We start from the raw sequence: 23,323 nt of genomic DNA, 5'->3' as shown, positions 1-23,323 counted from the left end.
ATGTTATGAATATGAACCCATTTTCAAATGTTCAATTCTCATTAGTGATCAAAGAGATACAAATTTAAAAACATTAATGAGATATCATTCTTCATCAATCAAATTGTCAAATTGGTAGGTTTGGGGTTTTTTTGTTTGTTTGTTTAATGGCAATATCCAACCTGGTAAGAGATGATAAAAAAACAGAGCTTCTCAAATCTGCCATTTAATCGAGCATAAACTGAAGGGAAACTTGGCAATACACACCCAAACCCTTAAAATGTACCTGAACTTTGACCCTGCAATTCTACTTATAAAAAGCTAGGCTAGAAAATAATCATATATATAAACAAGGATCAAGCTACAAGAATATTAAAAAGCAGTACTGTTTTAAGAGCAAAAACTCTGAGAATACCTAAATGTCCAATAATGGAGGACTGGTTAAAAATAATGCTATAGCTTTAAAACAAAATTGTATGTCATTAAAAAGCAATATTGTAAAAGATATTTGATGCTCAGAAAAAGTGTTCATAAGGTATAATGAAGCAAAAACAGGCTAAAAAGAATATGGTGAGTAGACAGGTATTCATGGTATGATTTTCTTTACCTTTTAAAATGCTTGAAATGTTTCATGATAATCTTTTAAAACCAGTGTTAAAGACTGTGTGTGAATATGCTATTTTTTAAAAAGTTATTTTGGTATGTATATGCATATAATAATAACACTAACATTTTGGCTATCTCATCACCCAGAGGTATCCAAATGTTTACAGTGGCTACAACTAGGTGGTTGTACTACAGGTGATTTGATACTTTCTCCCCTTTTTTGTCCATCTTTTCTAAATTCATACTTCAGGCCAGTCAGTTGTTGTATTATGATTGTTCTTTTGACCTATTATTCTTACAGTGTTTTTGATGCCAGAACATTTCAGAGTATTTCCATTCTCTGTCTACATAAATAAAATAGCAATTTTATGTCACACAGAGCTGTCACATGAGGGTGGCATGTAGCTGGTGCTTAATAAATACCTGTTGAATGAATAAATACATTCAGTAACACTTGTTTTTTCAAAAGCCACGATAATTAAGATCAGTGAACAATGAAAATAATGACCAATCCCAGCTATCAACCCACTGAGTTTTAGTTGCTGTCAATGTAGCACAATTCTAATCCAATGAGATAATTTGGAATCTCCTTCAAAGTTATTTAACTGAAAACAGCTTTACATAGAAATATTCATCTTTAAGAAAGTAAAACATCTCTTCTGCAGATTCCACGGGGTGCATCCAACGCTATCTCCGTATAGATGGATGATTTCCATCTATATCTGTTAACCATAGTAACTTCATTTTGACAGAAGCATCCGTTGGAAAGGCACTGTTTTATTTACACGGATATAAATATGCACTACTTAGAAAGGTGCTGGCATCAAAACAGTGAGTGAAAATACTTTGAAAATAATAGGTTGGTGGGGAGAGGAACCTACCACTATCTCTAACTCATCCAAAGACAAAATAAATGAAATCCCAGACTTTCATTTAACTTTTCTAAAGCTAGAAATGTGGTGTGCTCACAAAACGACACAAGACAGACTCCTCCTCCTGCACTCTGTGGAGGATAAATGTTGGCACCTAGCCTACCAGGTAGATGACCTCCATTGCTTGAGAGTGTCGATGTTGTCAGGCCCACTGGGGTTCACATAGTAAAGAATATTCCAGGCAAGCCCCCAGTGAATTGCTCTAAACCTCTAAGCAGCAGCCAATCATTTCCTCCTATAAATCTCATCAATCTCATCTAACCCTTTCATGGCCAGGATCCACAAGCACCCATCATCTGAAACTCTCAAAAGCTGCAGAGTGCGTAGAGGAAAACTTGTGGGATACCACTGCCAGCTGGAGAACAGGAGGAATCTTTTAAAAAAAAAAAAAAAAAAAATTCTCTCCTTTTTCTTAATCCCCAAATTTCTACAGGAGATAGTAGCACAGAGACGAAGAGATCATCATCTGGTAAGCAGTGTTTAAAAATCAAAGCGGGGGAGAGCGGAGCTGCTTCCACCTCTGCACGTGATTATACAGTTCTCTCTCCTGCACTCAGGGAAATCGGCTTCCTCTTTTAACGGCAGCCAGCTGGTTTTCCAGAGGTGCCTAGTTACGGTTTACTGAGTGCACACCCACCGTTCTGAGTTACACGCTGCACACAAAACCTGCCGCTGCCATCGGGTGGGAAAGAGCTGAAAGGAGGGCGTCCTGGCCCGAGGCCTGCCCGTCCTAAAAATGCAGCCCGCATCAACCCATTGTGGTCAAACTGGCGTCTCTGTACAGACCCGGAGCTCCCAGCCAAAAACTGTTAAGTCTCACAGGATTCGGAGATGGCTTTGCCTTAAAGGAGGTATTTTTCTAAAACGATGCTCGTCTGTGAGCGGATTTATTTTACAAACACCATGTAAGCACAACACATGCTCTGGAGGCTTTTATTCTATAACCCTGACCTATAGAAAGCCGAGTAAGAGTTAAATGTAAGAGGTCCCAGGTCTTCGGTTTCTGACTTCCACAAATTCAAGAGGTTGGTTTCTGTTAACCATAAAATAAAATTTAGCATTCCTCAAATTGTTTCCACATAACTTATGAGTCCTTTCACAAAGAAAATAGGTCTAAAAGCCTTCAAACTATGACTCCAGACTAAACAAAATTATCTCATTTTGATATTCAGAAAACCGGCAGGCATGGCAGTTGGGCGATGCCCTGATGAAGTACCTCTCTGTGGGGCAGAGCCCAGCTTTCATTTCACAACACGACGCTGGGACGGTGACACCAAAACGGGACTCCAGTCCCACCTCTCCCAGCACAAGATTGAGGGAAGAAGATCTTCTGCCTCTTTTGGAAGGGTTAGGCTTCTAAGGCGGTTAAGAAATCACCCCATCTTTCACAGGAAAAGCAAATGCCAATTATCTGTTTCTCAGAATATCTCTAAGTAATTTCTCTTTCCAGTCTTTTGAAATGGTCTGGATTTTTGGTGCAAAACAAAGAAATGGTAGGTCAGAGACCAGTGTCCAAAAGGCAACTGCACGTGAAAAGGGGTTGGGTGACCCTATCAAAGAAACACCAGGAAGAAAGTGTGCTCCCTTTTACCCACCTGCCTCTGGGCCTCGGCCAAGTTGAAGGGCAGAGTTCCCTCTTCCAGAGGAGCGATCCGTTCAATGTCGGCTAACGTCATACGTCTAGAGGGAAAAGCGAGCACAAGCAACAACAAAATACAAATTTATTAAAATTTACATTATGGAATTTTAAAACGTTTCTTTTCTTGTTTCCCATATTTCAGAGTCATCTTTAATATGGCTTCTTTTTCTCCAGGTTTGCTGCGGTCCTCCTACCCCACCTCCTAACCTCCCTTTATTAAGCTAATTAAAAAAAAAAAAAAAAAAAAAAAGAGCAACTTACCCCCGTGGCTCATATAAATCTGCTAACTGAAACAAGATGTCAACTTCCATGGGTGTAACCTGACCAAATTTCTGAGCTGCCAGAACAAACTCCTCTGCATGGAAAAAGAGTTAAAAGGGAAAGATTCAAGAAGGAATAGCCGCTAAATGCAGCATTAACTCAAGGCACAGGAATGAGCGAACATCACCAAACTTTATTATTAACAGTCATAGAATTCAAGTCAATCCAAACAGGGTAAGAATTTTTGCAGTTCTTTCCTTTATCTGGAAAAAGTGTACAGAATAGTTTCTCTAATATTGACTCTAAAAGCTTGGTGTCATCCAAAGGCTTTGAATAAATGACACAGGAAGCCATTCAAATTGCGGGTCAGGGAAAACCAGGAAGGAGATATGAAACTCAATATGCATAGGTCCCAGGACGTAATATTAATGAAGCTGTGGAATTCCGAAGGGAATTCTCTGTTTAAAAAAAAAAAAATCTCATTAAAATGCTGATATCTTTTTTTTTTTTTTTTTTTTTTTTTTTTGCTGATATCTTGATCAGAGATAGTCAATCAACACACACTGTCAGCAGTGTAAGTTTATGGAATTCCTTGTGTACTTTTGAAGGTCACTTTAGAGGATGCCAATTTAGCTCAGGTTTTAGTAAGATTTGAAAACATTTAAGAAACTTTACATGGTTCCCCCATTCAAAGACCGTCTTGGGTTTATTTAAAATGTGCTGAAGATTGTTTTGTCTGATCTAAGGGTGGAGAACACACATGTACCATATGGTTAATATGTGTCAGTGGGACAGAAAAATTTATAACATAAACTCCTAGTTGTCTTCTTTACCCTAATAATAACTCACCAAGATAGTTGCAGGCAAGAATTCAGATTCTCACTTACCCTTAGTCACCTCTACATCTTTCCTGTTGCCAGCCAGAGTGCTGTAGATCTTTCTAATGAGTTCCATGTTGTTAAGGAGTGAATTAAATCCATTAAAATAGGAGAAACTAACTTGATGGGACGTGGTACCTCCAGCAGCCTCAAATAAGTTGAAAATAAGGGGGGGGGGAGAAGAAAAATAAACAAAGCATTTATAGAATGAAGAAGATTCAGAAGTATGTACATCAAATGCTAGTTTTGGCAGTAATCAAGAAAGCATGTATAGAAAGAAATGTTTATAAGCATTTTTCTTTCACATTAAAAAAAAGCTATAAATGATTTTTAGAAGTAACTGCAACTAATCATGACCAGAACTTGTACTCTCCACAAAGTCCTAGAAAACTAAATACATGTGTAGGATTATAACAACAGAACCAGTAGTAATTTACAGAGTTCAAATTTCAATTGGAAATGTTTTATAAGTTTGTTTATTTCATCTAATGAGCAATCCTTAAAAGCTTAGACATGCAAAATTCTATTATACACATGCACACATGTGTATACTTATACATGCAAAACTCTATTATACCAACACAAACATACTAAGAAAACTGGTCAATCTAACATTAGTATCATGATTTGTCATGTTACTTATAAGTAGTAATAAATCAGCATTAAGTACAGACTTTATATTGGTAGGATTTCTAGCAAACAAGCATATTATGGTAAAATTATGAGATGTCATACGCTTTGATGAGGGTTAAGACTGGTCAGAATTCTGATAATCAGAATTTGTAAGAAACCATAATTCTTCACGGGGACAAGGAAAACAGCATGTCCATTATGAATGGAACTTCAGTTTGAGGTTTCAAATATCTTGCCTTCCCTAACAAGGCAAAATATTTTTATTAGGAAAGCACTTCTTTATAAGGTAACAACCACATAAATCTTCACTTACTACTTGTTTGAAATAGCTGATGTGAGAGCTGGGATAGCGAAGGGGGGGCCAAGAAAAGGAGCGAGATTAACACAGTGCCGGAGTGGAAAAGGCCTTGTCAGATCACCGCATCTCCAAAGAGAGAGACCAGAAAGAAAAAGAGGAAAAATGAAAAGCTCCCCTTATGGTAAGCACTGGGGCAAACTCAGGTGATGGTGAAAACACTCAAAAAGTCCTCTCCCTGGGATTAACAAAGGAAGAGTTACCATTGCATAAGGGTCCCAAATCTGGGGGATCATCACAATTGCCTAGGAAGCCTCAGAAATTAGATTCTAGGACCTTACCACCTGTGGATGGTGAATGGGTAGGCTTGGAAGAGACCTCAGAATCCGCACTTTTTTTTTTTTTTTTCCTTGCGTTACGCGGGCCTCTCACTGTTGTGGCCTCTCCCGTTGGGGAGCACAGGCTCCGGACGCAGAGGCTCAGCGGCCATGGCTCACGGGCCCAGCCGCTCCGCGGCATGTGGGATCTTCCCGGACCGGGGCACGAACCCGTGTCCCCTGCATTGGCAGGTGGACTCTCAACCACTGCACCACCAGGGAAGCCCAGAATCCGCACTTTTAATAACTATCCCTGATGATTCTTAAGCTCCGTGACCAAGGCTTGGGAACCACCACCACAGAATGTTCCAGGACACCCTCAGGGTCCATGAAGGAGCAGAGTGGCTGGACATCCACTAGGAGGGAAGCTCCACGACACAGGACAGCAAGGCTCCGCCCACTGCATGTGCCAGTGTCGCCTCCACACACATGCTGAATGAATGAGTGAATCCAAGGGTTAGAGTTCCTGTTCTGCTGACACCTCAAACATATCTATGCGCACTACCTGCTTACAAAAACCACTTTGCCTTGGAGAACAGGTAAAAGCAAAGATCAGCATTTGACATACCTCAAAATATAAAGCAAATTAATATGCGATTATATGTCTGTTTTTCCTTTTTAAAAAAGCCAGTTAATACATTTCTTTAAGATAGTCCATATCATCCACGTAACAAGTTAACCTACCCACTAAAACTGGCAAAGCACTCTCTGTAAGTTTGGTAATGGATGCAATATCACTAAGAAAATAAAAAAATGTTAGTGTTTAAACATAATCTGTAAGATCTGCTCTTACAATCCCTTATTTACTGAGCTTACACCAGGTAGAATAAGCTATTTCATTATGGCAAGTTACAACCTAGGAGGAGGGATAAATTGGGAGATTGGAATTGACATATACACGCTACTATATATAAAATAGATAAGTAATAAGGACCTACTGTATAACACAGGGAACTCTACTCAGTACTTTGTAATGACCTATGTGGGAAAAGAATCTAAAAAAGAGTGGATATATGTGTAACTGATTCACTTTGCTACACACCTGAAACAAACACAACATTGTAAATTAACTATACTCCAATAGAAATTAAAAAACAACTTACAGCTACAAGACATTCTTCTACAAAAGGTGTCAAGACATGAGGGCGGATGGTGACCATGATGTCTCGGAAGTCAATGGCTGTGACCTTTCCAGTCCTGGCATTGTCCCTTTGAACAAAGGCTTGCTTCGCATGCTCCAATTGTATTTCCTGCAAACAAAGAAGGTGAAGTACTTCATTTATGTTTCCCATTTACTACCAATGACTGCTCAATTTCAAATCGGAGTGAAGAAATATATACATTATATCTTGATTTACTAAGCCCCACACTTGTTCAATAGCACTCCCAAGTTATCTCCTTCCAAAGAGAGAACTTTGTTCAGACTGGTGAACATGTCTTGAGAAAGTACATTCCTTCAATTTCTTACCCAAAGAAACCAAATCACTTCCATGTTCTGCTCTAGTCCAAAGACACAAGGAAAATAAAACCTAGAATGAAGCTTGGCAGGCTCAAAGGTCTGGACAAACCTTGCTTAGGGGACGCAGATGATCAAAGGAAAAACACCTACAGGGACATTAACCTCTCTCCAAAGAACAGAGAAAAATGTTTAACGGTAACTTGGTTCACACACATGTGATGTAACAGCAGATTGAAAAGGGTGGCTCTGCTCAGGAATATGCCATTCCTCGACACTGTTGGTATTTGGGGTAGGTTAAGCCTTTGTTATGGAGGCTGTCCTATGCATCCCTACCCTCTTTCCACTGGATGCTGGTAGCCCCTTTTCCGCAAGGCCATGGCAATCAAAAATGTCTCCAGAGAGGACCATATGTCCCGATTGAGGACCAATACTCTAGAATTAGGGACTGGATGGTACATGCATCAGAGGTGGCAAAACTGTGGCAGTGCCATTGGATATGTGTTTTAATTCATATGATCTAAGGACAGGAAGCCCAACCTTAGATTTCTATTGCTATTCTCAGGGGATAAGTGTATCAAAAAATAAAACACGGTCTCCCGTCAAAACCCATCATGTGCTATGTAGGAGAAGCATCCCTTCTGCAGAGAGTATTATATTCTCTTCCTCAAGACACTCTGTCCATTGCCCAAATGGGCCCTTAGAGTGAGATCTAATGTCTATGAAATTAAAAGGCATCCCGGATGTGGCTTTCAGGGACTTTAAATTATTTAAATTTAAAAGTTTTATTAGATGATACTGAGGAATTAACTTTTTTTTTTTTTAACTTTGGTGAGATAATGACTTACAGTTTTATGAAAACTAACTGTCCTCATGAAGTAGTGCAAACTAAAGTGTGGGAGAAATGACATGAATCTGAAAATGCCTTGATGTACCCTATCTCCCTTCTCTTCCCACAGAGAGGTGGGGAGATAAAGGAAGACTATATTGATAATAATTGAAGCTGTATAGTGGGAACACAGTGGGTCATCATATCTTTATCCTTACTTTTATGGGGTTTGAAAGTGTCTACAATAAAACATTTTTAAAGACAAAACAATAATAAGAATCAGAGTTCTTATCCTATTCAAAAGCCTCTTCTCGGTTATAGCATCTGCCAGTGTTGATCCGGCCTGGAACTCTCGTCTGGGACCCTCATCTTTCTAGTATTTCTTCCACTCGCTCCTTAAATAGGAGGCACGTGTCAGCCCTCTGTCCTCAGGTCTTCTCACTCAACTCTCCTAGGCAAAGACCTCCCCCGCTAGGTCTTCTTATGAGATTTCTTATAAGGCTTGACTCCCAGATCCAAGCCTCTCACTCCTATCTGCTGCGCCAGAATTTCTAACTGCTTAGTGAATATACTCATGGGGGTATCTTGTAAAGGCCATAAAATTACACGTCGCTAAATCCGCTACTATATGTCTCCCACCCAGCCCTCAAACCTGGTCCTTCTCCCATGTTCAAAGCTTAATTATTAGCATGTTGTTTTCCCGGTCACTTACCCTAGAAACCTGTCATTTTCAATTTTTCCAGCTTCCTTTCCCCCAGAGTAAACCAGTTACTACATTAAGCCACTTGGACCTTTGAAAGTTCAGTCAAATGCATCTTTTCCTTTTTATTCCTGACCACTGGTTCAAGGCCTCCTCAGACCACGGCTGAATGGCCACCATGGGCCCAACTGTCAGTCTGGCACTCCTCTCTGACCTCTGCATCCACCTTGCACACATCAACAGCTGCCTTTCAGCATCTCAAATCTGACTTCAGTCACCCTCAGCTGAAACCTTTCATCGTAAAGATCTATCTCCAAAGCAAGGCTCTCCAGACCCTACAAGGAGTTACTCTCAGCCTGGTCTAGGGCACCCCATGCCCAGCATGGACAAACTTCCACACATCCGGGCCTTTGTCCACACTCTCCCCTCCACCTGGCGGAGATTATAGCCTTCTGCTCTAGCTCCTGAAATCCTACCACTTGGTGGCTCAAATGCCACCACTTAGGTAAATATAACCAGGCCTCCTAACTGAAAATAACTGATCTGATCATGCGGCCTCCTGCTTGAACCGCAATTATAAGGCTTGTCTTACTCCATCCTACATTATAATCAGTTATTTACATTCCTGTCTTTCCCCCGCCTTGCCAGGAAAAAGAGACTGTGTCCTGCTCATCCTACTTACGGTGTGGGCAGAATGCTTTAGATATAGCAGGTACTCAATAAACCATGGACATAATCTTCAGTGACAGGTACTGTATAAAACCAACTGAGTGGACAAATTACAATGTATTGAACAAAAAGGGGTCCTCTGTACAAGTGTCTCCAATTTAAAAGGAAGGATGAAACCAACTGTTAAACACCCTGTAGTGAAAAATGACCACAGTATGTATTCAATTGAAAGTAAACGAACACAGTCTTTGAATCACTAGACCCACTGCTAAAGCTATCGCAAGCCAAGATTACTCTCAACAATACCAGAAAGTGCGTTCAGTTATTTACCACTTCCCCTAGTTTATAACTGAAATAGTCTCGGGGCTCCTCAGAACATTATATCAAAAGCAGTATCAGTTTCCGTGGTCACTCCAACTCCTCAGAGAGCAGGAAGCCGGAACACTAAGACCAATCCATCCAGAATGTCTAACTGGGAAACAGAAACCCAAGTGGGGATGATGCTCCCACTGCAGGACAGGGGGTGAGTCTGTAATGGGGACAAGTGGCATCACTACGCACTTCTGTGCACGATTAAACATCTAGTAGCAGGAATCCCGCAATCACGGTACAAAAGCACTTCTAACCCTAACAAAGGACAACTTGAGAACACATTTCCAACAGTTCTTAAAGATTGGGGACACTAAATTCCATGAAAAACAAGGTGGATCCAGGTAGTTCTCTAATAGTCGAGTATAGTAAAAACGTTTAGTTATGTGTCTCCCCAAACTTAAAAGTAGCTTACTGAAGATGGGGTTGCCTTCTGAAGAACATCTGTTTATGTCATGACTATTTCTTCTTCTGGATGAGGAAATGAAAACTATTACCTCAAATGATAAAACAGCCACGATAACAGCATTTTGTAAGCATACATTACCTGCCAGTGTTCTGAAGTACTTTGTAGTGATAAACTGATTTAATGCTCACAGCAACCCTATGAGGCAGGAACTATTATTAACCCCACTGTAGCAGTTGAGGAAACGAACGTCTCACTGACAGGAAGCAGCAAAGCTGGAATTCAAAGCCAGGCAGTGCCGCTGCACTGACCTTGCTCCTAATACCCCACTACACTGCATGGGAAGCCTGGATAATGCTGCTGTCAGGAATTTGATTACAAAATATTATTTGACACATAGGAGTCTTCATAGCTATAAGAAGATAAACATTCAATTTGCTTTTGAAGTATTCCAGTGCTCTAGATTTTTCTGTAGCCTATTTTCACGAGAAAACAATAAAATTCCCCAAACTTTTTCATTAAGGCAAAAGTCTCTGATGCGCTCTCAAACACCAGGATTGTCCTCCTAACAATAGCAGAGACCATGGAGGAGAGAAACCAAATCTAAACGGCCTTCTCCCAGCCTTGCGCACGACCTCAAGAGATTGAGGAGGAGAAAGACCAATAAGGAGGCCTGGGGGGGAGCTAACATACAGGTACTCTATAAATACTTAATTCAAGAATGAATGATCTCTGAAACAAAGAGCCAGGCTCACTACTCACGGTAGACTGACTTAACATCAAAGCTCTCCATTGGCACCTCTACAGCTGTTTAAGGAAAACCTAACCCTATTCAGGGCTACCAAGACAGTGAAGCATCCTAGATCTGAGCCCAGAGGGGTAAAGCTGGGACGCGAGCTTTTGGTATGCATGGTGTCTAGAGCATGGGTAGTTACCGTTCATTTCCAAAACGAAAGGGACCAGAAAGGAGAAACTCGTCGGAGAGGAGAACAATGGGAGACGGAGACGCAATAGTTACGTTCAAATATTTAAAGGTTTAAAGGACTATCAGGTAAAAAAGAAGTTAGGCTGGTTCTCTGTATTTCTTAAAGAAAAAAAAAAATCAATGGAGAGAAGATAGAGGGATCAGGTTTCAGCACAAAACACAGAAGTATTTAACCTGACTATTCAGCAATGAAATGGGCTACCTTGCAAAGTAGGGGGTTCCCAGTCACTGGAAATACCTGTTCAACTACTGGCTGAGAAACATACGTCAAGGAATTTTATTTTTTTATTTTTTCATATTCTATTTTATTTCATTTTATACAAGGGGTTGTGGAAGCAATCTGTTATAATGACAAATCTGAAGTTTGGGACAGGAATGGGCAGAGTTCAAGTATCAGTCATGGCGCTCCTTGCTGGGAGGGCTTAGGGAAGTGTGTTTATATCTCAGAGCCTCAGCAACACCTGACTGCACCGAGTGGTAAAAACTAGACGTCACGTGCGACCGGCACTTAATAAAAAGTAGCTTTGATTTTGGTCAAGGTGAATGGTTTAAAAACCTCTAAAGTCAGTTCCAATATAAGTTCTTGGAGTCTTTAAAAAAATCACCTAGTAGGTAAGGAACAGTTCTGCTAAGTCATTCTGAACCAACAACAGGAACAGAGACAAAGACCAGTTAGGGTGGAGGATAACAGTAACAGCTGAGTGCCTGAACACTTCTACAGGCCAGGGGCTCTGCCACGAACTTCAAAGACAGGACTTCATTCAAGCCTCACAACAATCCTGTGAAGTGATAACACCTTCATCTCCCAGAGGCACCCGAAGCTTAGGGAGGTTAAGTAACTAGTCCAAGGTCACACAGCTAGGAGGTGGGAGAGGCTGAGATCCCTACCAAAGTATTGTCGGATTCCAACCACTAACGTATGCTGCCATGGGTAAAACCATAAGCAAGGGGATCATAAGTGATCTGGACAGATAACTGGAAAAGAGATTTTAAGAAAAGTTTGGGTGGTGATTTATATATAAAAATGGAACAAGAGTTTCTTAAAGAATTCTCACCTTGGATGATGGGAGAGATAGGAGAATCTACCACAAAAGAAAATACTTAAGGGGAAAGAGATGAGGTAGTTGACCACGGGGAGAAACTTGGAGTGAGATAAGCTTTGCCTCCAGCTACAAACAAAAGAAAGCCAGAGGTACAGGTCGAAATGTAAATCTGAGAAATGCAGACAACAGGATTTTAGGGGGAAAAAAAACCCTCAAAGGCTAACATTTACTGTTGTTAAGCGCAGGCTATGCTCCAGGGACAGCTGCATTTTCCTGCTTCATCTTTCAATAACCTTATAAGGTGGGATTACCCACCACCTCCATTTTGTAGATGGAAAAATTAGGTAAAGAGCAGCTGAGGGTCGTGTGACGCTAAGGATGAAACTGGATATGCAGCCAGGCGGTCTGGCTCCAGAGCCATATCCTTATCCTACGTGGACTGCCCGTTCCTTTTAGGGGAAGGCCTACCAAAAACCAAAAGGGAAAAAAAAAAAGTTGTAAAAATGGATGAGATCATCCTACAATGCATAGGAAGAGCAGGCAGATGACAAAAATGGAAGCAATACCTAAATGAGTACAGACAATAAAATCGATGGCCTGAGACCCTGTGGAAAACCCAGAGAGCTGGAATGAAGGCACGGCTCTCCCGAGAGAGCTCTTATCAGTAACAGGCCACAGGGCGCTTCCTAAACGCTGTTGATGGAGCCAGGAAGGACTGTAAAGAGAAAGGGCTCTCCTTCACCTAAGGCCAGGAGGTCACAAAGCAAGGAGCTGGACGGCCACCTCTAAGGCTCCAACACGTGAAAGGAGGCCCAGTTTCTCTTTACATTTGCCAGTGAGCTGTTTTCTGTTCCCTCTATTCCGGTACGGGATGATTAATGGACTAGGCTTCTACTGTAGCAGTTTCCAACTACTCTAACACACCCATTCAGAATGCTGCAGGAGGGGAAAAAAAAAATCAAACTCTTCAGAGTTGCTAGCTGTACAGAAATACACATATATAGGGGTTACACCACTTTTGGTTTAACATTCATGCTTCTAAGAGTTCCAGGCCTGTCATTTCCTTAATAATCTCCAATTTTCAAGTGGGTACATTCTGAATGCAAAAATTCTCTCCACCTTTATTCAGACGCACAAGTTCGTGCTTCAGCCTGAAAACAATTTATCAGGAACCAAAAAAAAAAAAAAAAAGACCAACAGACCCTCAAAACAAGCAGCAGATCCAGATGATTTATATTAGACTTATATTATAAAGCCAAGAACACCACAAAACACCCCTGACTACTTTGCATTTTTGTGTTTTGTATAGTTTTGAAATTAAAAAATATATATCTAAAACTTTAATAACGGGTTATCAACAAAGATATAATTCAAAAGAATTCCTTTTTAGGGGTGGTGGTAGAAGAATTCTGGGGAAAATGCAGGTAATTATTTATGAAAATGAGGAATAAAAATGTATAAAGAAGGTTTGCTTATAAAATATGCTATTATATTTGGCCCTATTTCAAATAAATTCTATATTACATCAAGTATCAGGACCTCTACCATTTAATATATAAGTATCATTTTCATAATCCTATGCTAATTTAGAGGAAAAAATTCTAGTTAAAATAAAGATCCACATATTTTTAAACTGAGTGAAAAATGGAACTTGGCAATGCAATAGGTAGAGAGATAAGTAGTTCCCATTCTCAACATTTTTCTGTGCTCCCCACATTCAGTCTATGCAGTCAGACTTCCAGAGTTCAGCGTGAAATTTCATCTCCAATTCACTGGGTGGGGTCTCTAATTAAAAGGGTCTTTAGTAGCAGTGCCGCACGTGACACTGCACACACAGCAACACCTTGACAACAACCAGTACAGAGCTTTTCCATCTCAATTTCCTTGCTCTTCTGATTCAACGTTAAACTTCACAGTGGGTAACAGCTATATGGTGTGTTCATTTTCACCAGGATGTTACTGTAAAAGCCTGCACAACAGGCTACTCAACAAAACAGCTAGCCGATGAACACCACGGACACAAAAGCACAATGAATTCTGATTTCCTTTGCCCAGAGAGCAGAAAGTGCGGTGCGAATGAAATGAATCCTGTGTCTAATTCTCCAAGTGACCAGGCTATTCCCCCATCTCTGGTCACTCGGCGCCAAACTAGCAGTGGTTTCCATTTGGACACAAAACACAATCTCATCTCTTGGAGAAGCTGAGGGCAAAACAACATTAGCTGCCTTTACTCATTATTTCACTTTGGAACATCAAGTGGTACTGTATTTATGAAGCAGTACCAAAGCTGTATCACAGACCCCATCTGGTCCAACTTAAAATCAACATAAAAATCACACCCATGTTAAGAATGCAAATATAATCATGGTCTCTGGCTACTAAAGATCCAGGGTCTAGATATTTTAACTAATACAGATGGCAAGTTGGGGTACCCGGGGGGGGCGGCACAAATGGCTTGGGTTACTCAATCCTAAGTAAGGACTTTGTTAGTGGTCCACTGACCTGTTAAAACAATTGTGGCTTCAGCAAGTTCTACTACAAAGGATTGTTTTTTGTTAACACCTGAAATGCTCTTTCAATTCCAAAGCTTGAGAATTTGATGTTGCCATGGTTGAAGGTTCTGTTTTCTTTTGTTTGGTGGTGATGTTGGGCTGGCAGGGGGAACAATTCCTTTTTTAACAACACAGGCTTTTGTGCTGAAAGTTTTGCCTTAAACCAGGATACCCTGACATACATAGTCGCAACCCTATGACTCAGAACAGCTCACTACTAGGAGCAGCAAATCTCTGGCCTTCAGAGGGACACGCTGGTGGTGGGACACCACCAGCACCTGGGGCTGCTGACTTACAGAACTCTGCTCTCTAGGGCGCAGAACCTGAAAACCAAAATGTCCATTTCACACAAAAGACTTGGGTTGGTCTGTATGCCATTGTTGACCCATAGGCCAAAATACTGGTTGGTTTGATTTAACGAAAAGAACCAAAACTGTTCAGTTGCCTTATTTGCATGCATATGCTTTGGCATCCAACAGGGCTAGCTTGGGGCTCACGTGATCTGATGACAAGGGTCCTAACAAATATGAATGGCTGGTCGGGACACCAGACACAGCTCTGAGTCCCAGGTTCTACTCCTAGCTCTACCAACTACGATTCACCTCTCTGGGTCTCATCATCCATCTCCTGACGAAAGGAGGACCTGAATAAAGTTATGGTAAAACACTCACACCCTTGTGATGAGGACTTTCTGTTGGATCAGACAACTTCATTCTTAAACTCTATTTTTTTTTTTTTTTTTGCTTTACAGGGGCCTCTCACTGTTGTGGCCTCTCCCGTTGTGGAGCACAGGCTCCGGACACGCAGGCTCAGCGGCCATGGCTCACGGGCCCAGCCGCTCCGCGGCACGTGGGATCTTCCCGGATCAGGGCACGAACCTGTGTCCCCTGCATCGGCAGGCGGACTCTCAACCACTGTGCCACCAGAGAAGCCCCTTAAACTCTATCTGATGAGAAGATATTAGAGAGGATTTTTAGTCCCACTCCCTCCCAAGCCAGCTATCTCATTTCTTGGCTAACTAATGGAATCCCACCTTCAAAATCTGGCCTCGTCACCAATTTAGAGCGTGGTTGATTTGTGTGTGACTCTTCTTCCTACAGTAAGAGGAGGAAGGGCTCTGAAAACAGAAGAAATTTCCTGGCTCCATGAAATGATCAGTGGTGATTACATGCAAAGCACTCCTCACAGGCCTTCACCAACATGTCCTCCATCCCATCCCCCTGTGCTCCCAGTCTTGGTAAATCACCACCATCCTCCCACTTGCCCAAGCCTAAAATCCAGGAGCGAACCATGAGTTCTGCATATCCTTTACTGTCCCCATCCTAACAGATCACCAAGCCTGGACAGGCCCATGTCTTGAACTTTTCTTGAACCCATTTTCTTTAGCTCATCACCATCACCATCCAACCCAAGCCATAGTCATTTCTCTCTTGGATTGGAGAATGGCCAGATGGTCTCCCTCTCCCAGTCAGATCCCTCTCCATTTGACTGTCCACACAACAGCCAGAGCAGTCCTTCTGAAACACCAATCTGATCATGTTTGCCTCTCCTAGCTCCCCATCAGCCTTAGGATGAGACCTGAACACCAGATTCTGTGCTTTTAAACAGTCAGGGTTTTGTCATCTAGACCAACGTTTCTCAACATGGGGCCCTCGGACCATTTGGAACATCACAGTTCAGGACGCCTGTTTGAAAGGCTATTTCTTAGGCCCTATCCAGACCTACTGAATCAGACCCTTGGTGGGGACAGAGGCCCAGGGCACCACCTTTTAAAATCACTTCAGAAACATTTTACACAAAATTTGAAAACACTGCTACAGATTTAGGAAAAGTAAAACCAACTTCTATTCCACCTGTCTCATCTTGAACAAAAAACTCCTCCAAGCTTCTACATGCTCATCTTTCATACAGAAACAATAGCAACTGCTTAACACCTAAGGCAACTGTAAAGACCAACACAAGCCAAAGCACTTTCTAAGCTGGAAAATGCTACAGGAGAGGTAGTTAACAGCAACAGTTTTCTAGTTAACAAGCATATCGCATTGGGAAGTAATCTGAGACTTTTCTATCCTGAGACCAGAGCCGTTAGAAACTCCTATGTGTAGATGATTTTTAAACTGTAATAATTATATGTGAAATATATACCCATGATTATAAACCATTATCAAGAAGTAACTGGAGGGGAATTCCCTGGCGGTCCAGTGGCTAGGACTCCACACTTGGATCCCCGGTCGCGGAACTAAGATCCCGCAAGCCGTGCGGTGTGGCCAAAAAATAATAATAATAATAAAATAAAACTGGAAACAACCGTAACACGTACCCCTACTATGGCTTTTTTTTTTTTTTTTTTGCGGTACGTGGGCCTCTCACTGTTGTGGCCTCTCCCATTGCGGAGCACAGGCTCCGGACGCACAGGCTCAACGGCCATGGCTCACGGGCCTAGCCGCTCCGCAGCATGTGGGATGTTCCCGGACCGGGGCACGAACCCGTGTCCTCTGCATCGGCAGGCGGACTCTCAACCACTGCGCCACCAGGGAAGCCCCCTACTATGGCTTTTTTATAATCATATCTGGCAATTAATGGCCGGGATCAGGAATGCTAAATGTCCAGCAATGCATGACTGTACATCCCCATTCAGAAACATGGCCCTTTCCAGGAAGAGAAACTAACTTCATAGCCATGGCCCTGGAGACAACATAGTGGAGTATAGTGGTAATGGCATCATATTTTTTAATCCCTCACATGTCTGTGATCTTATGGAAGAAGTTAAGCTCTAGAACAGCGGGTCTGTACTCTTTTGGGGTACTCCTTTGGGACCCCATTGAAAACCATGAGCATTTCCCCGTAAAATTACCTGTAAATGCAAAATTTTACCCTAGAGTCTGTTTATTCTTTTGTATATAATAGGAAATAACTATAATTACCTCTCAGGGTATTGGGGGATGCTAGCATCAGAAACAGGATATTTAAAACCACTTTGTAAATTATAAAGGTTGTTGCTATTATGACTTCTTTTTTTGAGAGTGACTCTCAGTACCGACTCTACAGAATAATTTGGCATAAAAACTTAAGAGGCTTTTCTTTCACTCTGTGCTCACAACTGCCTATGACTCCCATCCAATAAGAAAAAGGTAATGGATTTGAACAGACACATCTCCAGAGAAAACGTACAAGTGGCAACAAGCACATGAAAAGATGCTCAACATCATCAGTCATTAGGGAAATGCAAATCGAAATCACAAATGAGATACTGCTAAGAGACTCTAAAGTAAAAGGCCTCAGACTCTTCATCCGTAAAACGGGTCTGTTAAATAGACCTTATTGTAGTATCTGGCCCTTTAATTTTGTACTTTGGACGGCTGCTCTAACCACACTTTGAATGTTGGTTTCGGGTTTACACCTGCCATAAGGGTTTATGCTACAAACCCTTAAGGATTTTTGTATAGAAGAGCATCCTCATAGGGTATACATTTTATATCTGTTTGCAGTTGTGCTTTTTGAGCTGTCAGGCGAATAAACATAGGAACACGCGCCCAGACTTGTACATTATAAGCATTTCAAAAGTTGTTACCTCTGCACCTCTGAGCCTTTTGCACAAGGCCTCTTGACAAATCCCATATCCTCAGCAAACATTAGATGCATTGGGTGGCTTGCCTCATGCGAGTAACAATCACAAAAATACTTCAAAACAGGGTAGAGAGTTCTATGTTAATATCATTTATGAACAGGAGTTCCAGCAGGTATAGAATAGGAAAATTTCTCAGAACTGTTTTCTAAATATACTGTTTTCAGTATATTAAAATCCATTTTTCAACTAGTAACCATAAAATTAGAGCTTTGCCCTAAGAGCTGAGAGTACAGATATGTTGGAAAGGCTTATAGACTATTTTAATATACACACACATACGCTGCAACGTATAAAACTATATTCACATTTACACGTACACACCATCACTCATGCAGTTAAGTGGAGATGATAGAACCCGGCACAAAAAAGATAGCAGCAGTGGATGCAACAGTATTAAGGATGGGGGTAACAGGACTGTGGCTCCACTCCCTTCTGAAATCCTTCCCTACCAAGACTCTACAAGGGAGCCTTTGCATCCCTGCTACTTGCTTCAACAATATCATTTAGATACAAACAAGACAAATTTAGCTCCAAGTATATCAAACTGATTCACCACTTTATGAATTTTATAACCAAAGCACAGAAAACAACATTCCAGCTCAGCATCCAATAGATGCCCACGACCGGCACCAACCACCTCAGACAGTACCCAGACGAACATGTGAACATGTGGAGCCCTCACAGCCATGTGGTGGCTTATAACAAACTCACACCAGCTTCCGTATAGTAAAATGTTTTTTAGGACTTCCATGGTGGCGCAGTAGTTAAGAATCCACCTGCCAATGCAGGGGACACGGGTTCAATCCCTGGTCCGGGAAGATCCCACATGCCGCAGAGCAACTAAGCCCGTGTGCCACAACTGCTGAAGCCTGCGCTCTAGAGCCCACAAGCCACAACTACCGAGCCCGCGTGCTGCAACTACTGAAGCCTGCGTGCCTAGAGCCCGTGCTCCGCAGCAAGAGAAGCCACCGCAACGAGGAACCCATGTGCTGCGACGAAAAGTAGCCCCCCCTCACTGCAACTAGAGAAAATCCTGTGCGCGGCCACGAAGACCCAACACAGCCAAATAAATAATTAATTAAAAATAAAATAAAATATTTTTTAAATGAAGGGGAAAAAAACTGACCTTGCAGAGAATTGCACTGCTCACCAGGCACAAACACGTGCACATACATAAGCACAGGTTAACACACAAGACTGTGAGGCTGATACCTTCTAGGCCCTTCAGTGGGATTGACCGGTGTTTTCGACAACAGGCTCCTTGAGGTCACAAGCACTGTGAAGTTGACCCTACGGCTGGCTGCTCCTCTTCCTCCTCAGGTGGCAGGCAAGTGGCATGCATGGTGGCAGTTCTTTCACGACCTTGGCACCAGCCAGGGAGCTGGTGCCTGTGTTTCTGAGCCCTGCTCCACAGCAGAAAGGAGGGCACATGCTTGATAAAGTAAGAGCCCCAAACATAGGAGATTACGTTTACTTACATCTTTAAGAAGGTCCCTGCATCCAGAAAAGAGCCCCAAAGAACGAAGTATTTGAAGTTGAGGTCTGAGGCTCTACCTTCATTCAGAAAAGACTTCAAAGGAAGCAAAGGAAGCATTTGAATGGGGGCAGTGGGACAGTGACCCAATGGTAGACACCAAAACTGGCATTTCATCGGCATTCATAGCAAGTCTATCATGATACATCCATTAATTCCTTTAACTCTGGGCCTGGAGTGGGACACAAAAGCAAAGCCCTAATTACCTACCAAGACCGTTTTAATCTAGTAAAAGTTTAGCACTTGCGTTCTGGCTACAAAGTCAAAATTGTCCCATGCCGGACACTGAGGGATGAGCGTCTTCACCAGTATAGAACGGAGTCCAGTACAAGTGAATGCCGCACAAGCTGCAGCTGGGAACCTAATCAGTAATCCCTGAGTCATCTCATCTTTGCCTCTGGCTTGTCCATATCTTGAGGAAGGCCTAGAAGCAGCTGAGTGGATTACAGCTGACTCAATTCGGCATAATTGATATTTGCTTAAAGGGAAACCTGATCATCCTTACCACTGCTAACATCCCATTAAGACTAAAAGTTAATTAGGCTGTGTTCCATAAAGTCAATTGGAGGCATCTGTCTCAATAGCATTATTGTAATTATTCCTCATCAAAATGAATACCATCTCCTACTGCAGCGCGATGTCTTGTATAAACAAGAGCACAAACCTAACAACTCCATTCTCCACCTGAGTTATTTAATCAGGTTTATGTTTATATAGAACTGCAAACGGGAATTCATAGACATGAACACATTTTAAAATAAATACAAAGGCATGTTTAAGACATCTTGTTTTTTAAGTTTTCAAAGACTGGGAAAATAAAAGCAAACTACAAAGCGTGACAAATTTTAGATATCATAACGATACCAGTGAAAGTCAAAAAGAGAAGCACCTAGTAAAGTCAACCTATTACATACACTGTGCCTAAGAATGGAGACCACAAAATGCTGAGTGAACGAGCACTGGGCACGGTGCACGTGTGTCCCTGTACCCCCCACCTCCGCCCCACAGCTGTGCTTCCAACCACTCCTCAGAAGACTCTGGCAAGGTCACAGGTGCACGAAGGATGCAGGGCCACCAAGATACCCACTGCTGATGTTACTAGTAACAAAGAAGAGAAGGTGTTTAGGGTAGGCAGATCGGGGAGGGCGGGGCCAAAACAGGCAAAGGAGATGAAGAGCTATAAACCTACAGTAATAAAATAAAGAAGCCACGAGGATGTCATACACAACATTAGGAATATGGTCAATATTGTAATAACTCTGTATGGGGAAAGATGGTTACCAGACTTATCATGGTGAACATGTCAGAATGTATGCAAATGTCAAACCACACCTAAAACTAACATAATATTGTATATCAACTACATTTCAATTTTTAAAAAAAAGAAGAAAAAGATGGTTTCCTTGGCAAATTTTTCCTCAAGACCCACGACTTAAACACAGCAAACTAATTCTCTTAAACAAGCCTTTTAAATATTATATTTAATAAAATAAAATTGTTAGAGAAGCAAAACAAATGCATAAAAATCTGAAAGAAAGAGTGGTTTATCACATAGACCTATACATTATCTAGATATTGATCTCTAGTGACTAAACAATATCCGAATCAACACAGTCTTAAAATTATGCTTCAGGAGGAAAACTAAACTATGATCATATTTTGTTACTAGCCTTCTGTTAGTATCATCAGTGGCCTAGTGAAATTATCACGAAGCAGGGAGGGAAGAGAGGAAGTCAGGAGGGACTGGGCCAGGGGCGTCCCAGAGATGTAGATAACTCCCACAGAGCTGAACCCCGGATACGGACAGCTAGTGCTCTGAACAGTGACTCTCTAACTTGGCAACACAATAGAAGTGCCTGAAAAGCTTTAAATACCCCAAGGCCCAAGCAGTCCCTCCCTGCCCTCCATCTCACACACACACTCTCCCTCTCTCTCTCTCTCTCTCTCTCTCTCTCTCTCTCTCTCTCTCTCTCTCTAATCTCTAGAGATGGGGGACCCAAACAACAATAGTTTTTAAAGCTCCCCAGGTGATTCCAATATGCAGTCAAGGTCTAGATCCAGTGTCTTGGCTATAAAAAGGCCTCAGGTGAAATGATGCTATGGTTAGATGCTGATGATGACACCTGTCCATTTCCCAAAGGAAAACAAAATATTGGTAAGTAGTGGCGGAACCAGCCATAAGCCGAGAGTTCAGGTTCTGATTGTGTCCCTCCTGATTTATGTGACCTTTCAGCACATCACTTGATTTCCTGGGTCCTCAATGTGTATTCCATTTAAGCAGGAAGCGGTTTTGCAGAGTCTGTAAGAGTCTATCTAATCCTATAGTTTCTACATACTAATAAAGAAATACTTCCAAATAGGATGGTTTGGCCAGGGTTAGCAAATGTGCATCACGATCCTAGTTCTACCTATTCACTCTTTTAAGCTTTTTATAAGGGCTAGACCCACCAGTAAAAACTGAGTGAATTCCGCATATGTCAGGTGTCTTTTTCTTTCTTTTCCAAAGTGTAGTTGCACAAATTCTGAATCCCAGTTAAATGGAATACGTTGATGAATTGTGGTCTGTCCAAAAACTTGCTTAACGTCCTCTGAAAAGAGAAAGGAAAGGTTGATTAAAACAAAGCAAATCGGGTTCTTCCTTATAAAACCTGTTATTAAATGGATATTGCTACTTTCTTTGTATAAAAAGTAACTCAACTTTAAAAACACAGATTATAAAATCATGGCAGAAATAGAACTGGGAGTCTCATGAAGTCAAAGTTAATAATGCCATCCAATAAAAGGAAAAAATCAAGAAGTTACACACACACAAAAAGCCCTAAAAGGCAGTCACAAACCAAAGTAATAAGCTAAATCTCATATCGTCATCTGTTTTGTTTCAACAAATATTATTTTCTAGGCACAGGGGATATAATTCAATCTTTAGTGGCAGGAAACACACATATACATACAGACACACATAGAACACTACACAAGTCTTAAATATAGTCCTCCTCAACAAGCTGTTAAAATGTTTTTGAGGATTTAGAAATCAGTTAGATATAAATCTTGAAGCATATATTCAACAGCACTAAGACTCTATTTAAGCTGTAAAAAGTTCCACTGTTCATCAGGCCACACTTAAGGGTAACAGGAAGAACAGCCAACAGCCCCATCCTTTAACTTTATCCTGCACACTCTGGCTTGACAGACGTTCTCAAATGGTCGAAATAATCCCCTTTTAAGATGGGCTACCAAATGTACTATAGTATCGATTCTTCCCCTCTTTTTAGCCTCTACCACAAAACTGTAAGAGGACTGACAGAGAACAGAAAACAACAATATGAAAAACCTTACTTTTCTAAAGCTTCACGTTCTTATTTACTAGTCTCTCCGCCTCCCAACATGAGTGTATGCTTGGAGGGTAAAGGGACACAAATTATATTAATGAATTTGTCCTGGCCTTCACATCTTTAAATATATCTACCAACCCTGCTCGCTTTTATGAGCAAACTGTGCCTGCTACCTTGTTTTTTTCCCTTTGCAACTATTTAAAAAAAGAGGTAAATTCTT

General features: G+C 41.5%; 1 protein-coding gene across 1 annotated transcript in view; it reads right to left on the bottom strand.

The window, feature by feature from the left end:
• SLC25A13 (solute carrier family 25 member 13) overlaps positions 1–23,323 on the bottom strand; it is a 214,526-nt gene that overhangs the window by 80,484 nt on the left and 110,719 nt on the right. Inside the window, exons 5-9 of the mRNA XM_060020496.1 lie at positions 22,220–22,359; positions 6,704–6,850; positions 4,305–4,443; positions 3,418–3,511; positions 3,113–3,197 (exon numbers count right to left, since the gene is read on the bottom strand). Coding sequence (XP_059876479.1) covers positions 3,113–3,197; positions 3,418–3,511; positions 4,305–4,443; positions 6,704–6,850; positions 22,220–22,359 — 605 coding nt within the window. The remainder of the gene's footprint in view (positions 1–3,112; positions 3,198–3,417; positions 3,512–4,304; positions 4,444–6,703; positions 6,851–22,219; positions 22,360–23,323) is intronic.

The sequence above is a fragment of the Delphinus delphis genome, chromosome 9 (genome assembly GCF_949987515.2).
Source record: "Delphinus delphis chromosome 9, mDelDel1.2, whole genome shotgun sequence".
Classification (NCBI taxonomy): Eukaryota; Metazoa; Chordata; class Mammalia; order Artiodactyla; family Delphinidae; genus Delphinus; species Delphinus delphis.
The sequence above is the reverse complement of the archived record's forward strand: the minus strand, read 5'-3'. Positions and strand labels throughout refer to the sequence as shown.